The 20,161-nt window shown below is 42.2% G+C and overlaps 1 protein-coding gene across 1 annotated transcript in view; it reads left to right on the top strand.

Moving 5' to 3' along the window:
* Window positions 1-1,281: 1,281 nt before the first annotated feature.
* ush1gb (Usher syndrome 1Gb (autosomal recessive)) overlaps window positions 1,282-20,161 on the top strand; it is a 21,825-nt gene continuing 2,945 nt past the window's right edge. The window contains exons 1-3 of the mRNA XM_063221154.1: window positions 1,282-1,445; window positions 16,836-17,115; window positions 18,131-18,325. Of these exons, the coding sequence (XP_063077224.1) occupies window positions 1,282-1,445; window positions 16,836-17,115; window positions 18,131-18,325 (639 nt within the window). The remainder of the gene's footprint in view (window positions 1,446-16,835; window positions 17,116-18,130; window positions 18,326-20,161) is intronic.

Genomic DNA, 20,161 nt, shown 5'->3' with positions numbered 1-20,161 from the left:
TATATTGCACACACCGGGGTTGCGTCTAATTCCTAAGAAAGGAGAGTTGGTGTTTGTTCAGTGCGTGGTTGTGAGAGGCTAGAAAGGTACTTCGGCCCTGGGCCGAATTAAGATAGTATGATGGGGCCCTAGGCTATAAGTTGCCTTAGGCCCCCATAGAAGACAAATTCCGCAATAAAATTAGGCAGACAGCGTCATAATTCAGAATTCGTCATAATTTCAGCAAGATTAACAAGATTGAAAACTCAACCATAGACTAATTTTTTAATACCGCATCTTGCCACAATTCTACAATTATTGAACCCCACCTCCACACACACACACACACACTCTGTCCAATCAGCCCCCCCTGACAGGTGGGCCCCCCTAGGCTACTGCCATATTTAGCCTGTGCATTAATACGGCCCTGCCTGCTGGACATGCTGACTATCAGACTCTTATTGTTTTACTTCAGACACACTTCACACCTGTACACAAATGCACACACTCACACCAAGCGGCGGGGGAATGCAAGGGCTTTCCTTGTGCAAGGGAGTACCAGGTACTTACACATGCATTTCCTTTACAGTTTCAGTTGAAGGAAATGAGTTTAATTTCACATGAATAAAATCCCCTATCCTAGTCAGTGCATTTTATCTAGGCCAGACAAGTCTTATCAGCACAGTAGTCTACTACAATACTGAAGGAGAGAAGGGCTCATTGCTTTCATTAGGTCACCATGGCTCAACATACCTGTTTCTCATAGTATAATCAGATATTCTAGGAGTTATTATCCAGTCTTTCTGGCATAATTAGAATACATATTCCATTGTTATACATTTAATTACTTATTTCTATGAATGTATATCAGTATGGTTAAAAACGTGAATCCTAAAAGGTCTACCTTTTTAATAAGTCATCATCTTTATTCGGTCACTGAGGTCATTAAAGTTTCTGTTCTTTTTCTGCTGTACAGGTTAATTAAATGTAAGCACAGTATGGAGTGATCTTATCATAAAACCTCTCTATTTCATGTGTAAGGGGGAAGTGGGCGTGTTATATCGCCCGAAGCCACTCCTTGCTAGTTTGACAGGCAGATCTGGTGACCGTGGCAACGAGTAGTGGCTTCGCTCCGCTATCCCCGTTTCGGCTGTCTTTCGCGCCCTGTCAAGTGCGACGTAAAGGGCGAATTACTACCGGAATGACGGTGTTACAGTCGCCATTTCAACTATGGACTTTTACCACACAGTGATGCCAAATGTTTACGTATAAGCCAGGCTAGGTGGTGCCACGGAGAGCAGCATGAATGACAAGTACCACCGCGCAGCCCGGGACGGCTACCTGGACCTGCTGCGCCAGGCCACAAGGAAGGAGCTCAACTTGCAGGATGAAGATGGAATGACGCCGACGCTATGGGCTGCCTACCACGGCAACCTGGACGCCCTAAAGCTGATCGTAGGCCGAGGGTATGTATACTGTATGTATATCGAGGGGTATGTTTTGTATCTGGCGGATCTGCCTGTCACCCGTCAACCCCATGTTTGAGTTGAGTTGTCCGTGCGTAAAACACATTTTCTGGGTGCCCACTACTCTCTCGTTCGCGCTCATATTGGCTGCACTAAACACAAACTTCGCCCACTGCTCTGTGTTTATATTCCTCAAGGCTATTAGGTCGTCTACTACGCATGCATTGACTCTTGCTTTATAATGCATTTTTCAGGTGGTATTCCCACACAGTGGAACATTGTATTGTCAATGTCAATATACAGTTGGTCGAAAATGGCTGTTATTTGGATGTTCAATCGGCAGTATTGAACTGTTAAGGTCTGTTTTCATCGATACAAACCACAGCAGTGTCACCAGACGCCGCTGAGCTGTGAATGACTAGGAGTTCCTGGAGGCACATGTGTAACAGTGTACCAGTTGGCGTGTGACCTCACTCCTGTGTTGTCTTCTGTATTGACCACTGAAGCGAGATGGGATAGTGACTAATCAGAGATGGGATACCATGTCACTATAGGTCGTGAGTGTGTCCATGCGTCTGCTTCTTGCCTCTATGAACTCATATAATGGCAACATTTGTCCACTGTCTGTGAACACTGCTGCGCATCCATAGACATTAATGGTATACATCTATTCGTTGTCACTTACCTTAACCCTATCCAGACCGGGCTTTTTTGGCATTCCTGGGACCGGGGGGGGGGCTCTTTTGACCCCCCTCATAACTTAGGAACCGAATGGCGTATGACCACCAAACTTGGAGGAGATGATCTTCAGCCCAAAATCTATGCTTGACATCAGTTTGGTGTCATTATTGGGTATTATGACGTCATTATGACGTCACTTCCTGGTTTTATTGCCCAAAATGTCACTGTGATGTATTTTCCATCTAACTTGGGTAATGCACATCAATTGTAGTTATTATGTGCATCAGACCACTTCAAATGTAGACAAGGGTTTCTGATGCTAATGAAAATGTAAAAAAAATATGAAAAATTGTGTGACAAAATCACGTCGTAGATATGGCAAAGCGGCTTCAGTTTCGTATAACATAGCCACAAGCATTCAGCCCTCAACAACAGGATATATTATTACCAAATTTGCAGGCCATGATCTACATAAGACACACAAGCAATGAGAAATAAAAAGAAGAAATAAAATTGAGTTGAAATTTGCATTGGGAAAGGTAAAAGTAGGTATTTGATGATGTCATCAAATTAGCATAAATTAGCATAAATTAGCAACATTTTATAATAATTAATTTAGCAAATATTATATTTGGTAAAGTTATGCTAATGTAATGGAATAACTATACAATAAGTAGTATGCAATAAGGAGGGTACACTGATGAGACTCAGATCAGTGATTTTCTGTCAGACGTACCTGTCAGAAAACCGTTGCCATGGCAACAACAAAAATGATAAACCTAATCTTTTGGTATCACACTGAAGCCAACTTCATTTTAGGAAAAGTCACAAAGTTTCGTAGTCATAGCTTAAGTCATTCAGGAGTTATACGATGTCAAAGTTGGTGCGGGCACTTTTAGCCCCCCCCCGGTCTGGATAGGGTTAAATGTTCCAGTATTGCCGTCCTCATCTCCCTGTCTGACTTTTTGTCTGTTGCTCTGTCCAAATCACATGCGTCTGTATCCATGACTTGATGGATGTTGCCTGGTGGGTTTTTAATAGTCTATTGCTAATTAACTCAAAAGGTCACCAGGCTGCTAACTCCCCCACCCCATCCAAGGCGTTATGGCCTCAGCTGTGCATCGTTGCTGAAAGGAGTAATTAACCAGTGCTCTCACCCATCCTCCTCTATGACTGAGGTACCCTGAGCATGGTACCGTCCCGCTGCACTGCTCCCTTGGGGGCTGCCACCTTGCACGGGTGAGGCATAAATACAATTTCATAGTGTGCAGCGTGCACTTGTGTGCTGTGAAGTGCTGTGTCACAATGACAATGGGAGTTGGAGTTAGGAGTTGGGCTTTCGTCCTGTGCTTCAGCCTGTTTTGTAATGGGTGAAGGAATTGTTGTGGAATCTCAAAAAATATGGATGGACATTGGTGGACTCAACTTGGATGTGAACAGGGGTCAAACTGGGCATGGGCTGATTAGGACAGAGTTCAGGTGTTCTGTCGATACAGGCTACTTTGTCCAGACAAGCTACCAATAGGCTTTTTATATAGGCTAACCTCAAATCCTATTCCTAACCTCAACCCCTTCGAGGTGATATTGTACTATAATGGCTCTACGGGTAGTTCATATCAACACGGCCTCAACGAGTTGTTCATATCAACAGGTCACCGGCACTAATACCTCATGCTGCATGTTCCAACAAGCTTTTTCCCACATTTTTCAGCAATCAAAAATACTGCTCCATATCAACAGTTATAGGGAGCATGTTCATCTGGAAGAGATGATATTTCCTATATCCCTGAGGCTGCATTCCTATAGCAAGATGTTTTTGCTTGTTGCAGTAGTTGTCGGATTATTCATCAAATTTGGTTCCTTTTGATATTAAAGGGACACTGTGTGAGATTTTTAGTTGTTTCCAGAATTCATGCTGCCCATTCACTAATGTTACCTTTTTCATGAATACTTGCCACCAAGTTGTTTATTACTTAGTAAGCTTTCATGTAAATATCAAATTTGGCGACAGTTTCAATGAGCAGCATAGTTGCAATACCTTTTTTGACCATTTCCTGCACAGTGACCCTTTAACTTGTAATGTGGAAGTAAATAAGGTAGGCTACATAAAATGTGTGTGTGTGCGTGCGTGCGTGCGGGCGTGCGTGCGTCCGTGCATGCGTGCGTGCATGTGTGCGTGCGTCCTTGCATGCGTGCGTGCATGTGTGCGTGCGTCTGTGTGAAATGGCAGTGACATAGTGAAATATAGTAGTGAGTAGGGGTGTAGCAGTATACAAAAATCACGGTTCGGTATGTACCTCGGTTTTGCGGTCACGGTTCAGTACGTTTTCGGTACAGTACAAAAGGAAAATACATTCAAACTGCTACTTTGGGTCGGAGATTTCATCAGTCTAGAAAATAGTACTTTTCTCATGGTCTCACAAAGAACAAGCCTCTACACGTTGTTTTCTCTTGCATTCTCTCTCAGCATTCTGTATGAGCCACTGCATGTAGTGGCAGCCTAAAATAAAAATATGAACAGAGTAGCCAGTCACTCTACCTTTCGATGCAGTACTGTTTGGTTCGGTACAGGTCTGTTCGGTTTGGTACAAATACAATACAGTAGGGGTGGGCGATATGGCAAAAATGTTGTATCACGATTTTTTAACATGAAATCTCGATTTCGATTTTTTATCACGATCTTCCATCCAAAAAATAAAAACAACAAAAAACAATTGCAATTTGTAATTTGCAGTCAAAAAAATGTTAACACACTGATGATACACTCATAAAGTGTACAATTGGAATACAATAATGTAAAGAATAAAGTGAAGACAACAACACAAGTGAGAAAACGTCACTCTGATGCTGATAATAAACATCCTCACTGCAAGACGATCTATACGATTTCTCCACTTTGGCAGATTCGAGACGATATTTTACTCAATATCACGATTCACGATTTAATATTGTCATATAGCCCACCCCTACAATACAGTGTACCTTTACAGGCCTAGTAGTGAGAGATACATTTATGTCTAGTATGCATAGTCCACCTTCATCATCTGTCATCAAGGTATCAGTGTCTCCGTGTGTTCATTGAGTTTTGTATGACTCATTTGCATGGGATGTGCTTATGTGCACAGTGCCAATTAAGATCTGTCACTACATTGCACTTAGCAGATGCTTTTATCCTAAGTGACTTGTGGTTATTTAGGTATAGGGTGTTGGTTACAGTCCCTGGAGCAATGTGGGCTAAGATGGCATGGATGTGGGTGTGGGAAATCATCTGAATTGCACCTGTTGGTTTGAGATTTGAACCTGCAAACTTACGAGTACGAGACCAACTCCATTAAGCCGCGACTTAAAGGATAACTTCAGCCAATTTCAATATGCTGTTGTATTGGTCACACTACCCTTGACTTGTCAGTACCCGGTGACGCTGCATTTTTCGACTCAGCCCTTTTGGAGATCTGAGTTATTCTAATGGTGGCAGATTTTGTTTTTATTAAAAACTTTCTTTTAACATAGGCCTACTCAAAATATTATCCCAAAAGGTATTGCTGTTTGCTTGTTGTCTGCTAATGTTGCAAAACCTTTTGGATGTTATTTGGAATGAATCGAGATGTTTTTTTGAAATGTAAACAAACACCTGTCCCCATTACATTGACCAGGATCTCGGAAAAGGCTGAAGGAAAAAAAAATCTCAGGTACTGTCTGACAAGTCCAGGGTAGAATAAGCATTACAACAGCATGTCTAAATTGGCAGAAGTTATCCTTTAACTCTCTGTGACCATTAATCAAACCAACACAGATGGTGAGATGAACCTGCATCCTTGAAATGCCTTGAAATGTTACAGAAGGTTAAAGCTACAATTATCCAAAGTAGGGCTGCACGATTATGGAAAAAATCATAATCACGATTATTTTGGTCAAAATCATAATCACGATTATTAATCACGATTATTGATTTTTGCTGATTTTTTTGAAAATTATAACAAGATGAAATATAACCAAGAATAAATTACATACGGATGACCAAAATAAAATTAATTGTAATAATTATGTAAAGGCAGTAGCATGAAACACCAGCCTGTCATTGTGTTCTGGCTTCAAGGACGCTCTCAAAAGTAGGTCACTATTGCCACGATTAAATCACGATTAAAATCATGAGTTCGATTTCACTATTTTATCACGATTTTGATTATTTTTCGATTAATTGTGCAGCCCTAATCCAAAATGACTATTTTTAAGTACATGGTATTAGTTCCCCTGGTGCAGTGTGGGGTTAGGTGCTCAAGGGCACCTCAGTAATAACGTGAGATAGGGAGTGGAATGGAGGGATTTGAACCAGCAACCCTCTGATCTAAAGCCTATTACTAGGCCACGGCTGCTCAAATATACTCTTAACTTTCACTACTTACTGCTAATGCTTACTGTACTTATACTACTAAATCCTTGCGTTAACCACACCCCATCAACCCCTTGAAAATGTGCAAATAATTTATTTCTGAATCATGGGAACATTTAAAATAGAAACTGAGACAGGACATCTGATGAAGGAATAGACGTGATAGCTTATGTTTTTGACTGAAAATGTGAAAAACATACCAACTCGATGTCAAGATGGCAGTATCCAAGGCTCGCCACACTACAGTTTGAACCCAACATGTAGTGTTTTGAAATGTATCTGTACAGTTCAGCTGATTTGGTTTGAAGTTGTATTTGTGTGTGGAGAGTCCTGTTAAAACAGCTCAAGTTACAAAAATGGGTTTTAGCGAACAGAAAAAAATGTAAGTGCATTCATGTAGGCAGGCAGTAAGGCGAGACAAACTTTCACATGCATTTCATATAGTAAACCTCAATGGGCTTTGTGTTTAAATAGCTCTTACATATACCCAGTAAAGCTTTTAGCAGTAGTGTTTACCATTAGGCCACAAGTGGTCCACCGTCAGCTGTCTCATCTCTCAGTCTCAATGTGTGTGTGTGCGTGTGCATGTGTGTGTGTGTGTGTGTGTGTGTGTGTGTGTGTGTGTGTGTGTGTGTGTGTGTGTGTGTGTGTGTGTGTGTGTGTGTGTGTGTGTGTGTGTGTGCGTGTGTGTGTGTGTGTGTGTGTGTGTGTGTCTTTCTGAGCATACGTATTTGCAATGAGTGCTTATATTGGACTTTGTGTGACATGATTGTTTGGTGTATATTGATGCTTTTTTACATATGTTTTGTTATTTTGTGTGTGTGTGTGTGTGTGTGTGTGTGTGTGTGTGTGTGTGTGTGTGTGTGTGTGTGTGTGTGTGTGTGTGTGTGTGTGTGTGTGTGTGTGTGTGTGTGCATGGGAGTTTGTGTGTGTGTGCATTTATGCATGCAGAATGGCCCACATGTGCAGCATGTATTTAAAGTCTGGCTATAGCTACTGCAAGTCTCTTTGAGACTGGACCAAGGCTATGTCCAGTTGAGTCAAAAACGCATTGAAAAGAATGCCTTTTCAAAGAATGTTGGCTGTGCTGCTGTGTCTGGTTTAGCCAGTCCCATTGATTATAATAGAAGCTAACTGTTACAGGAGATATGCTGACTTAACACATCCAGTGTGTAACAAAGCATAACATACTGTTTATTTTCAGTACTTCAATGACTTTTCTTGTGATATCTTTAAGATTATGTACTGCTTTACCCAAAGGCATTTCAGAGTAAAAACATCCACATCCACAAATTCTGTAAAATACTGTACTTGAATATGATAGTTGTAGCTGCCATGACAACAGAGATCCATTCTTGGTGGCTTACTGTAGCTTTCTTCACTTTGAGGATGGGGCTTAACCCACCTGTACTGTCAATGCCTCTGTATGGTACTGGTGGACGCTGCAATTCATCACATCACTCTTTCATGTCACATATCTGGGTGGTTGACGTGACGCCTTGTTTTTTCGTAACATTGATTAAAAACCTACAAAACTGTTACTTTTTCCTTTAAAAAAACAAATGTCAATGAAAGAAGATGTGGTACCTAATGTTCATATTAGTCTTAGATGAGAAGAAATATTTTTGTTAAGATTTATGTAAAGGTTTATATGTCAAATATCCTTTGGTGTGACTGTAACATTAATGAAACCTGGAATATAATATTTAACAACATTTTGAATAATGTATGAAGCATTTGGCATGATTGCATAAATATTAACTTTATATCAAGATATGTGAATGTGAAAAAACTCAAGACAGTACTATTAACTACAAGTTCAATTTCGTAACACAAACTGCGTCCTGTGGGGTGACATGTATGTCAATGTTTGTGAACGGGCAGCTGCAAGGCCAATTACAAGGGTCTTAAAGACTGGCTCCTAACCAGTCAGTACCTCAGTTATTGGAGAGTGCTGTGGAAGTTTAAGGTGACTGTTGACCTCTTAATATGTCCAGTGTTTCCCACAGAAATTTTGGAAACTATGGGGGCAGCCGGGATTATTTTTTCCGGTGGGGGGGGGGAGGGTGGGGGGGGGGGGGGGGGTGTCTTTTCACGCGGGCCTTTTGGGGGGTGGGGGGTTGGGGGGTTGTTTTCACGCAGTGTAAATACTAAATGGCAAAACACAGGCCTACATTTCAGCCATTTACATTTTGAGAAATAAGGCTACATAACATTTTACCCATGATATTAGTAGTACATTGTCATTTATACTCTAAAAAAAATGCAGTACAGTGAATCATTTCTGTTTACAACAGTTTCATTCGTCCCTCATGCAGGGGTCTATGTAATGAAAAAAATAATAAAACAAAATAGGAGCAGAGATAAGAATTTAAGAGTACTGTGAAATTGTTAACGCATAGACAAAAAGGGTCTAAGAGGGTAGGCTATGCCTTTTCCCCACACACACATAGGCGTACACATTCTACATGAGGGGTGCTGGTCACAGGGCCAGTTTTTCAAAATTCCTCCCATTAAAAGGGCTGAACAACATATTACACATTTATGTCTATATTCACATTCATTTCTATATGCAGCCCGATGTCTCCTCTGCCGTGTCAATGAAGGCCTGTCACCTAACTCATTACAACTGTAAAACAAAGCCTGGGGAGTGTTAGTAAACTCATCCCAACTGTCCCTTCTCTGAAGGTTTTTTTTATTGCTCCCAAACCCAAGTTAACTACAACAACTTGACTAGGCTTTTGATCCCTCTGTCTTTCAAGCACTTGTGGTTTTCTCTATAGGATGTATTTACTCCAGGAGGAAAATGCGAAGGAAATCGTAATTCAAATCGATTTTAACGTTTTTTTTTACTTTTTCGGAAACTATGGCGGCCAAATTTAAACTATGGCGGGCCGCCATAGTTTCCTCAATGTATGGGAAACACTGATGTCTTCATATTGCAATGTTTCTGTCACACAATGCTTAGGATCATTTTATGGTGTCCTGTGGTGTGATTGCTCTTATAGAAGGAAAAAAAGGATTTTATAAATGAAAACACATATTAAGATTAAATTCAATATCATTACCAAGTTAACATGAGCTCAGATGTCAGTGAATTTCCTGTAGTGTGACTTCATTTTCCTGCGGTTTGACATGCCTATGCAATGTGTTGATGCAGGACACATTTTCCCTAAAATGGCAAAAATTAGGTGAAATTCCACGGACCACTAAATGCTTTCTTTTTTCTTTTTTTTTTCCAATTTTTTCCATCACTTTTTTCAGGAATTGGAAGAACTTTTTTTTCATCGTGTTACGCCCTTAAACGTCGACCACCCATCTACTGGCAGAGGCAATGACAAACTGTAGAAATAATTACAATCTGTATTCTGTAGCAAACACTTTGCTTTATATTCACTTTTATTTGTGTTTCTTTATATGCTGTTTCACTCTGTCTGTTCCTTTTGTATTACATTCTGCTCCTCTGGCCTAGGTGATTTCACCAGGGAACTATGTGATTAGGATACTACATTGCAATGTTGCCTAAGAAACAATGTGACTTCTGTGATGTTTCATTAAAAAGGGCCTTCGTGGGAAGAGAGACAGAGAGACGAAAGATGCCAAGCGAGGACCATGTTGTCTAAGCTTCTCAATCTCTTTCCTTTCGTGAAAGTCAATTGAAAACCTGATCTGATTGTCGTGATCTAGTTGTATTATTTAATGATCATGACACAGACCTTGAGGAACATCTCTGGAAATGTTTGACTTTCACTGAAACCAAAGAGATAAAGAGAAACCAAACTGAAACCAAAGAGCTAACCAGACACATTCGGTCACATGAAGTACCGTATGCCCAGGCCCATGGTAGCCAAATTTGGTGAAGCTTCACAGGGAGGAAGTGTAGAATTTTACCATTCAGTGCCAATGGGGGGTGATAGGGAGTCTGCTTGGTCCCCTGCCTCCCCTAGTTCAAAGCTCTCTCCACTGTGTCTCATTATTCCTCCCCCTGCTCAAAGCTCTCTCCACTGGCTCTCGTTCTTCCTCCAGCAGTATCATAAAGCATGTGGCGGACATTTCCATTGCGCTGTCAGCTCGAGTAGGCCCAGGCTATAAAACACGCTGCACAGAAAGGTCACAGGGTTTGGCTGGGGCATGGCTGGGATGGGATGTGGCTCGGTATGGACGTTCTGATGCTCGTCTCTGTCTGTGACACTGGTGATGAGGTGGGGGGCTGGGATGCAGCAGGAGCACAGCAAGGGTATGGCTGGGACGCGGCTGGTGATGGTGGGGAGATAGGGGTGAGCATGATAGGGGTGTTCACGGGTGGTGATGGGGGGGGTTCACGGCTGGGGCATGGCTAGGATATGGCTGGTGATGGGGGGGGGGGGGGGGATCAATGGCTGGGGGCTGGCTCGTTATGGTCGCTCTGATGTCTCTGTCTGTGACACTGGTGGCTGGGGCAAGGCTGGTGGTCGTCATGGGGTCTAGAGCAGTGATTTACAACCCTTTTAACTTGCGTACCCCCTAAGCCTTTTTTTATTCTATCATGTGTGCATTTCAATATGTGAACTTCCATCCTTCCTTGCTCACTTGCCTGCTAGTGGTACAGTATGATGCTTGTGACATGATGATATCACGGTCGACAGAAAATGTATTCAATATTTTGCAAAAGCATAATTCTAATGTCATTTCCTGCTTTGCAATTGGGACGGTGAATGAAGAACAGACCCCAAAAACTGTTGTGGCTAGGCTGACAGTGGGGAAACTTGTTTTTGTTTTCTCCACCGAGGCGGGGCGTCAGCAACATGCAAGGCCACAAGCACAAGTGGAGGACGGGATTCTGCATATTGAAATGCCATGAGTACCCCCTCACGCATGCCCTACATGTCTTCCTCCTTCCTCATGTGACTGGTCCACAAATTTGTAACTTTTCCCACGTACCCCCTGAAGTGTTCCCAAGTAACCCCATAGTGGTACCCCTAGGGCTACCCCTTTTTGGGAACCACTGGGCCAGAGCACAGCTGTGTCACTCAGATGCTTGTCTCTGTCTGTGACACTGGTGATGAGGTGAGGGGCAGGCTCATGGCTGCTGGTCGATGCTCTGATGTCTGTCTCTCTGGGACTCGCGGAAGTCAGGTGGAAGTTCAACTAGTTCCTCCTGTCCTTTCTTGTGGCTTATGGCCTATCGCCTTGCTACCTGCCTCCCTGAAGCATTATTAATTAAAAATAATTAAATTGGGGGGGGGGCAGCATCCTGATTGCAAATGAGATAATGACCTTTGAATTGAATTGAATTGTGGTCTCCCGAGATATTGAATAAATTGTTGATCATCATTGACGTTTAGCCTTGATTCACAAGGCCACAAACAAAAGGAAAAGATGGGAGGAGCTAGTTTTACTACCACCCATAACGCCTGTCTGTCACTTCAGCACTTGAGCAGTTGTGATACGGTAGGTCACTGGAGTCACAAGGTCATTTCCAGATTTCCTCCTGACATCCGTAAGTGACCACCCTGGCTTGTCTTCCTGTTTGGTCATATAAGTGCACACCTGCTGTCCACTTTAAGATCCAGTGCCTAGTTTTAGAGCTAGGCAGCACAAGGTAACATGCTTACATAATTTTTGGGCAGTCCCATCAAAATTTTGATGGTTCCGCACGGCGGAGTACCACCCCGGGCGGTCAGCCCGCCCCTAGGACTGCCCCTGCATGTCCTCCTTGCCACCATACATGGGTGGTTGACGTTTAAGGGCGTAACGCAAAAAAAATAATCCAATTCCTGAAAAAAATGATGGAAAAATTTTGAAAAAAATAGAAAAAAATAAAGCACTTAGTGGTCCGTGGAATTTCGCCTTATTTTTTGCCATTTTTGGGAAAATGTGTCCTGCATCAACACATTGCATAGGCATGTCACACCGCAGGAAAATTAAGTCACACCACAGGAAATTCACTGCATTATGGCCATTTTAATCCTTTTGTATACATGACTGACATCTGAGCTCATGCTAGCTTGATAATGATATTGTGTTTAATCTTAATATGTGTTTTCATTTATAAAAATGTTTCTATAAGAGCAGTCACACCACAGGAAACCATAAAATGAACCTAAGCATTGCGTGACAGAAACATTGCAATATGAAGACATATTAAGAGGTTAATAGTTACCTTAACCTTCCACAGCACTCTCCAATAACTGAGGTACTGACTGGTTAGGAGCCAGTCTTTAAGACCCTTGTAGTTGGCCTTGCAGCTGCCCATTCACAAACATTGACATACATGTCACCCCACAGGACGCAATTTGTGTTACGAAATTGAACTTGTAGTTAATATTACTGTCTTGAGTTTTTTCACATTCACATATCTTAATATAAAGTTAATATTTATGCAATCATGCCAAATGCTTCATACATTATTCAAAATGTTGTTGGTTAATTTATATACCGGTATATATTATATTCCAGGTTTCATTAATGTTACAGTCACACCGCAGGATATTTGACATATAAACCTTTACATAAATCTTAACAAAAATGTTTCCTCTTATCTAAGAGTAATATGAAACATAATGTACCACATCTTCTTTCATTGACATTTGTTTCATTTGACAAGGCGTCACGTCAACCACCCACATACAGTAAACCACATCTCAGAGATGTTATGTCATCATTACCATGTCATGTTGCATCTGTCTGACTGAGTTACAGCTAACTTCCAGCTCATAGAAATATAGCAGTTTCCTCATTGCCTGTCAATATCAACACATCACATCATTCGATTTTTTACTTCATCTGGTTCATCATCTGAAGTGCACCATGGTCTTTTGTCTTCTTTTTGGAAAAGGGCGTCATAAGGCCATTCATACCACACACTTAAGCTTATAAATTTTAAGTTTAAAAGGGACATCATGGGTACTGTAAGTAAGGCTTGGTGCAATTCCTGACACTACCAGTTGGTTGCCTTCCTTTACCTGAATCGTCCTCGGTCCTGGCGGCCTTCTCTTTTATGCCTCCTGACAATACGATCTTGGCTTTTCCTTTTGGCTTCATTCCGGGTGATGTTACTGTTATGAAGTTCACCTCAGGTGAAGGAGAGTAATTGACCAGTTCTCTTCCCATCCTCCATGACTGAGGTAACCCCTGAGCATTCCTCCCTAGGAGCACCACTTGGCCTTCCCCTTATGCCCAAGCATGGTGCCGTCCGGTCCAACAGCATCCGTCGGCGCACATGTTTGACTGCTCCTCTGCATAGATGAGGCATATATGCAATTTTGTTGTGTGCAGCTGTGTTGCGTGTCACAAAGAGAAAAGGACTTTCCCAGAGGCCTTGAATGATTATCCTCATTACAGATTATTTGAGCAAGACAGTGTTGTATGACTGTCTTACACCTTGTCATTGAGTTTAATTTCAGATTTCTATTTTTGCAGCATTGCAATTGTCAAATTGAAAATAACAGCTTGCACTGACTATTATGATGCTATGTGCTTATGATGTCAACTGTTTTGTTTTTTTGTTTTTTTTGGGGGGGGGGGGGTTAAACACTTCAATATTGATCGGGGGTTATTTATTTCACGGTAGAATAAGCATTTGAAAAACAAAAGCAAAACATTTGTTGTTACCATAGCTCACACACACACAGACGTAAACAACTCTCACACACACAAACTAAGTAAGTAACTAACAAACAAACATGGAGACACACACAAACAAATACAAAACCCCGAACAGGTAATATGTTTTTGGAGAAATCTCTCAGTCAGACTCTGAATAATGCATTAGGTGTTTGTGTGTGTGTGTGTGTGTGTGTGTGTGTGTGTGTGTGTGTGTGTGTGTGTGTGTGTGTGTGTGTGTGTGTGTGTGTGTGTGTGTGTGTGTGTGTGTGTGTGTGTGTGTGTGTGTGTGTCTGCTCTACTGTTTTACTTGCCAGATCATCAATAATGAATCAGCGTGCCATAACTGGGGTCCCGTAGGAATACCTCAACAAGCTTAGATCAGATTGCAACATAGTAAAAATGGAAAGTAGTGTAGTGTCGACCAAGTCATGTTTTCAAATACTTCTCGGGTGGAAATTGTCTTTCTTAAAATTAAAACGGGCATGAGGTGTTTCCTAGTGTGTATTGTGTGGCTAAGTTCAGTCCAAAGTTGTGCAAATGGTATTGAAAGTAAATATGCTGATCATTTCAGTCAACTCTGAGCCTTTTACTTTCATTTCATTTCATTTTATGTAACATGCATGCCGCGTTCATGATCTGTGTGTGTGTGTGTGTGTGTGTGTGTGTGTGTGTGTGTGTGTGTGTGTGTGTGTGTGTGTGTGTGTGTGTGTGTGTGTGTGTGTGTGAGTGTGTGTGTCAGTGTGACTGTGCATGTCCAGTGATCAGCTGTTTATCTGTAATACAGTGAGTTGTGTCGTGCAGATTGTTGCTGTATTGTTTTTGGGACCTGTAGATGTTTTGCTATTGTATGGTTTGTGGTGTGGTTGTACGTATATGCGTGACGAAGTTAATAATGTGTGTGTGTGTGTGTGTGTGTGTGTATATGTGTCTGTGTATTAGCATGCGTGCGTGCGTGCGTGCGTGACTGTGTGTGTGTGTACAAGCATGTGTGTGCATGCGTGTGTGTGTGCGCACATGTGCCTGCATGTGTGTGTGTGTTAGTTATTTGGCCGACTGCACTGACTAGTGTAACCTGAGGCGTTGGCAGTGCTACAGCTCCGGATAGTGAGACTGTGTTGGGTTACACGCCACAGATCAACACCTTGGAGGGAGACCCAGGTCGGCTCCGCACCGCTCGCCTCCGCTCAGGGGTCAACCTCTGGTGACGGGGTGACAGTGCAGCCGATAGCCACACAAATGGCTATTCACACACACTCGAGCACGCACGCACACATGCACACACACATACACACATACACACACATACAGACAGAGGGGGGGGGGCAGGAAATGGGGGAGGCACACGCGCATGAGAGAGAGGCGCACAGAGAGAGAGAGATGCACACACACACAACGCATACACACACACACACACACACACACACACACACACACACACACACACACACACACACACACACACACACACACACACAAACACACACACTGTACAGTATGTCAACAGACCGCTTTTAGTGTAAAGCGCTGACAGCATTAACAGGATGGGGTCCTCAATACCCTCTTCCAGCCTTTGGAGACCTCATAGCCCTGACAATGGATAGCACTGCAATGTAGCAGACTTTGAAGAGACACATGTCTAGACTGCTTCCAAAAAATAAAACATATGTATTGCAGCTATGCAATGCAGTTCAGTTAGCTGTGAATATTTTGGAATGTGTCATGAATCATGATCATGTATCATTGCACTTTGTATTGCTATACAGTGGACCACTGCTGTTTTTTGTCTTTGTCCACAGGGTGGCAGCAGTGTGTAGATAATATCCGAGCCCTGTCTATGGCTCAGGCTGATGTTTTCAAGTCATTTCACAGCATACCATTTGACAGGGAGATTGGGACACAGTATGTAGTGCATTACATTCATATTATATTATATTCGCATCTCTCCCAATGACCCCTTTTCACCTCAATCCTCCACATCTGTATGTCTGTCTTATCTGCCTGCCTGCCTGTCCCCCTCATGAGGATAATTCCCACAGCATGTGTGTATAGTAACATTTATTAGCACTTTATCAGTACTTTTTAGCACTCCATTTATAGTTTTATACTTTGCATGGTGTGAACCCCGAAGAGAGACTTCAAATGTCATTCAACTGTTATTGTCAGGGGTGACCCCGCCGTTATGACACCAGGGAGCAACACTCCTCGGCACCTCCTACCAACCTACCAACGGTCACCTGAGCTGCCATGTGTCAGGAAATCATGGAGTTTAATTTAATTTAATCTACTCTATTCTATTCTATAATATTCTGTTCTATTCTCCAGGGGTGACCCGGGTCGCTGTGACATCTGACATTTGCACCTGGCTACCAGGCTTGTACGAAATTCCGAATTGGATGAATTTGAATTCAAAGTAATACCATAATACGAACACTAGGTGGTGTCATTACCTTGAATTTCTTTGAATTTAAGCTACACCACCCATTGAGAGTACATAGAACACCACCACCTAGTGTTCGTATTATGACATTACTTTGAATTCAAATTCATCCAATTCGGAATTTTGTACAAGCCTGCTGGCTACTGATCTCACCTCACCTGACGATCACCTGAGCTTCCATATGACAATGAAGTTCATGACTTTCATGACAATGAAGTTGCATTGTGTTCTATTCAATTCAATTCCATTCTATTCTATTCTATTCTATTCTATTCTATTCTATTTGTATCGTCAGTGGTGACCCGGACCGCTGTGACATCTGGGGCAACACTCCAATGCACCTGGCGGCGGCTAACGGCCACCTGACCTGCCTGTCCTTCCTGGTGTCCTTCGGGGCCAACGTGTGGTGCCTGGACAACGACTACCACACGCCCTTGGACATGGCGGCCACCAAGAGCCACATGGACTGCGTCCGCTACCTGGACTCCATCGCCGCCAAGCAGAACGCCCTCAACCCCAAACTGGTGGGCAAGCTGAAGGAGCGGGCCTTCAAGATGGCCGAGAAACGCGTCAAGGTTGGGACTTGTTTTGTTTGCTATTTGTTGCCTTTTCCCTTGCCCTTGCATGTCCATATATCCTGTCTTGTGTGTCTATATTGCCAGCTGTCTTGTTATGTATGGTCGAGAAACATGTCAAGGGGAGTACACACGCACGCACGGACACACACACACGCATGCAAACACGCATACATGCACACACACACACACATACACTAACCTGCGGTCTAATCCACTATAAACGGCACCACATGAATGCCCAGCAGTCTGCCGTCATTGGAGACTTTCACCAGCCTGATTATATCACTGGTGACATAGAGAGAGAACGGGAGAGAGAGGGAGAGGGAGTAGGAGATAGAGAGAGAAAGGTGGGGGGGCTTCAAGATGACCAAGAAATGTGTCAAGGTCCAGAGGTTTTTGCTATTTGTTTTGTACTTGCCCTTGCATGTCTGTTTTTATTATGCATGGGACAGCTATGCAGTGGGTGAGACATGATGGACCTTCAAGATGGCAGAGAAACGCATCAAGGCTGGTTATTTATTTGTTGAACTTGTTTTGGCCTTGAACTTAAAGGTGCTCTGTGTGAGTTTTTTAGTAGTTTAGTGTTAGATTTTTTCACATACTGTACTTACCAACATCATCAAATTTTAAGTATTCGTTATGACTGGGAAAATGCACTTTTCATACATGAAAAGGGGGTCTTCTCTATGAATTTTGACATTTTTAGCTGCTATTGCTAAACGGACTGTACTTTGGCCATACTACTAAATATTAGTTTATTACTTAAATATTCATGAAAAGATCAAATTTGGCAATAGGCAGCAAATATTATTATTAGGCAGCTCCATTGAAACCCATTCATTTTTCAGTTGTCTGTGGTGGTACTACAGCTAGTTGGCGATAACGGGCAAGTTTCGTCTCTGAGCGTTCTCTTATGTTCCAGTTTCTCTGCTATTGCTTTTACAGGTAAGCACCATGCCTGTGCCTTTGACTCTTAATTTGAAGCACTATGCATTTTTCTCTTATTTTGAAGCACTGCCTGAAGATCCAGAAGAAGCACCACGAGCAGATGGAGCGGCACTTCCTGCGGGAGCATTCAGGGTCGCCGGGCGGCGGAGGGCACGATAACATGGACGCCATGAGCTTCTCCAGCTACACCAGTGGGAGCACGCTCAGTAGACGCCTGCCTCAGTTCAACACTGTCAACTCCAACATGACATACTCCCAGGTCTGTTAAAGTCAACTCCAGCATGACATACTCACATGTCTGTGGTGTGAAGATCACATATTGTAAAGGTAGCCTCTTAGTGAAGATGGGGTCGCCGACGGGCCTATTCACTATTTGCTGACAATACTCAACTACTGTACATCATAAAATACATTGCTTATTACCGACATTATTAAGTAAAAGATTAAGACATAGCCATTACAATTTTGGTGGCAGTAAGATTACAACATAGGTTCTGTGAAGGTCTGTTAAAGTCAACTCCAACATGACCTATTCACAGGTCTGTGAAGGAGTCAACTCCAACATGACCTATTCTCCTATAATGTTTAAGTCGACTCTGAAACATGGTTGAATGTAACACCACATCTCATAGGTCTGTCAATCAAACAAGGCGAACATGACATACAGTACTCACTGGTCTGAAACATGGTAAATGCCAACATGAGATTTTCACTGGTATGTCAAACAAACAACTCCAGCATGACATACTCACATGTCTGTGGTGTGAAGATCACATATTAGATAATGATAAAGTCAACTCAGACATAAGACCTATTCACATTTGTGTAAAACATGGTCAACGCTAACATGACATATTCACAGGTCTGTGAAACTTGCTGTCAGAGTTAACTCAAACCAATATTGCAGGGTATTGGTTACAGTCCCTGGAGCATTTGTTTAGACAGGTGTCTTGCTCAAAGGCACTTCAGCCATAAACGGAGGAAGGGATTGGTAAGGATGGGGATTGAATCTGCAACCCTGTGATCTATAGTTCAACTCTCTAACCATTACACTGTGACTCTATCCTTATCTAATCATCATTTTACAACCAACTCCATCCTGTTAACAGGTCTGTGCTGATCAAAAGTAAACAAGGTACAAGTCTTGTAGCCTACTTACAAGTTTGTTGTGATAAAATCAGATGAGATAAGATCAGGTGAGGTGATACTTGTTTGGTGTTTGCACAGACAATTGGCTTGTAGGCTAGTTATGGGGCATTCATACCATCCCACAGACGCTTGTTTCTCTTCTTCAAAGCAAAGTGGCTCTGCACATTTATACTAAGGATAATGTCCGTTCATACAGAGTAGTTGTACTTGCTGTGACACATTTCAGAAGCAATTTTAGACCTATAATTAAATAGTTCAACTAAAATGAGTTGAGCAAAGACCATTAATGTGTTGGTTTCAGATGGCTTTTAAATGCAATGAGCCTCAAAGTCGATTTTGTGAACAGCACATTTGCTGTAAACAGCTCAAAGCTCAAAGTTCCTACAAAAATTGTAGGTTCTGCCAGGAATATAATCTGTCAATGCACTGAATATCACCTTCCACGCTTCCTTTAAATGACTCGTGAAAGTTTTAGGCTGGCATTAAATTTTTATAATTAGAAGGATCCAGCCTCGTTTGACCACTGGACCACAAGGGGTTTTCTGCAGATAATCTCCCTTCAAAGCTGCAGTACTTACCGTATGGTCAAAAGGCTGCCAAAACCAATCAAAGGTGTCATGCTGACCTAATGCTCATTTGTGCAGATTAATCCAATATAATCAGTGTGGTGTTAGAAGGATTATGGACTTTTTTGTGTTTTTTTGTGTGGACATTTTGTGGCACACAACCATTGGCTTAGGTTCTGGCAAATGACCCCCCATGCTATTTATTCTCTTCCTTTCCACCTTACTATGCGAGTACATTTGTCCTGTCCAAATGAGAAAAAAAATTCAAGTCATTCAAGTCATTCAATCATTCAAGTGTATCATTCAAGTTAATCATTCAACCTTTTACTCTACCAGTTTTGCATTTTGGATCATTGTGATACATTTTGTCGAATTGGTCA

Source organism: Engraulis encrasicolus, chromosome 17, assembly GCF_034702125.1.
Source record: "Engraulis encrasicolus isolate BLACKSEA-1 chromosome 17, IST_EnEncr_1.0, whole genome shotgun sequence".
NCBI classification, from domain to species: domain Eukaryota; kingdom Metazoa; phylum Chordata; class Actinopteri; order Clupeiformes; family Engraulidae; genus Engraulis; species Engraulis encrasicolus.
Note: the sequence above shows the minus strand (reverse complement) of the source record. Positions and strands in the feature narration are given on the sequence as shown.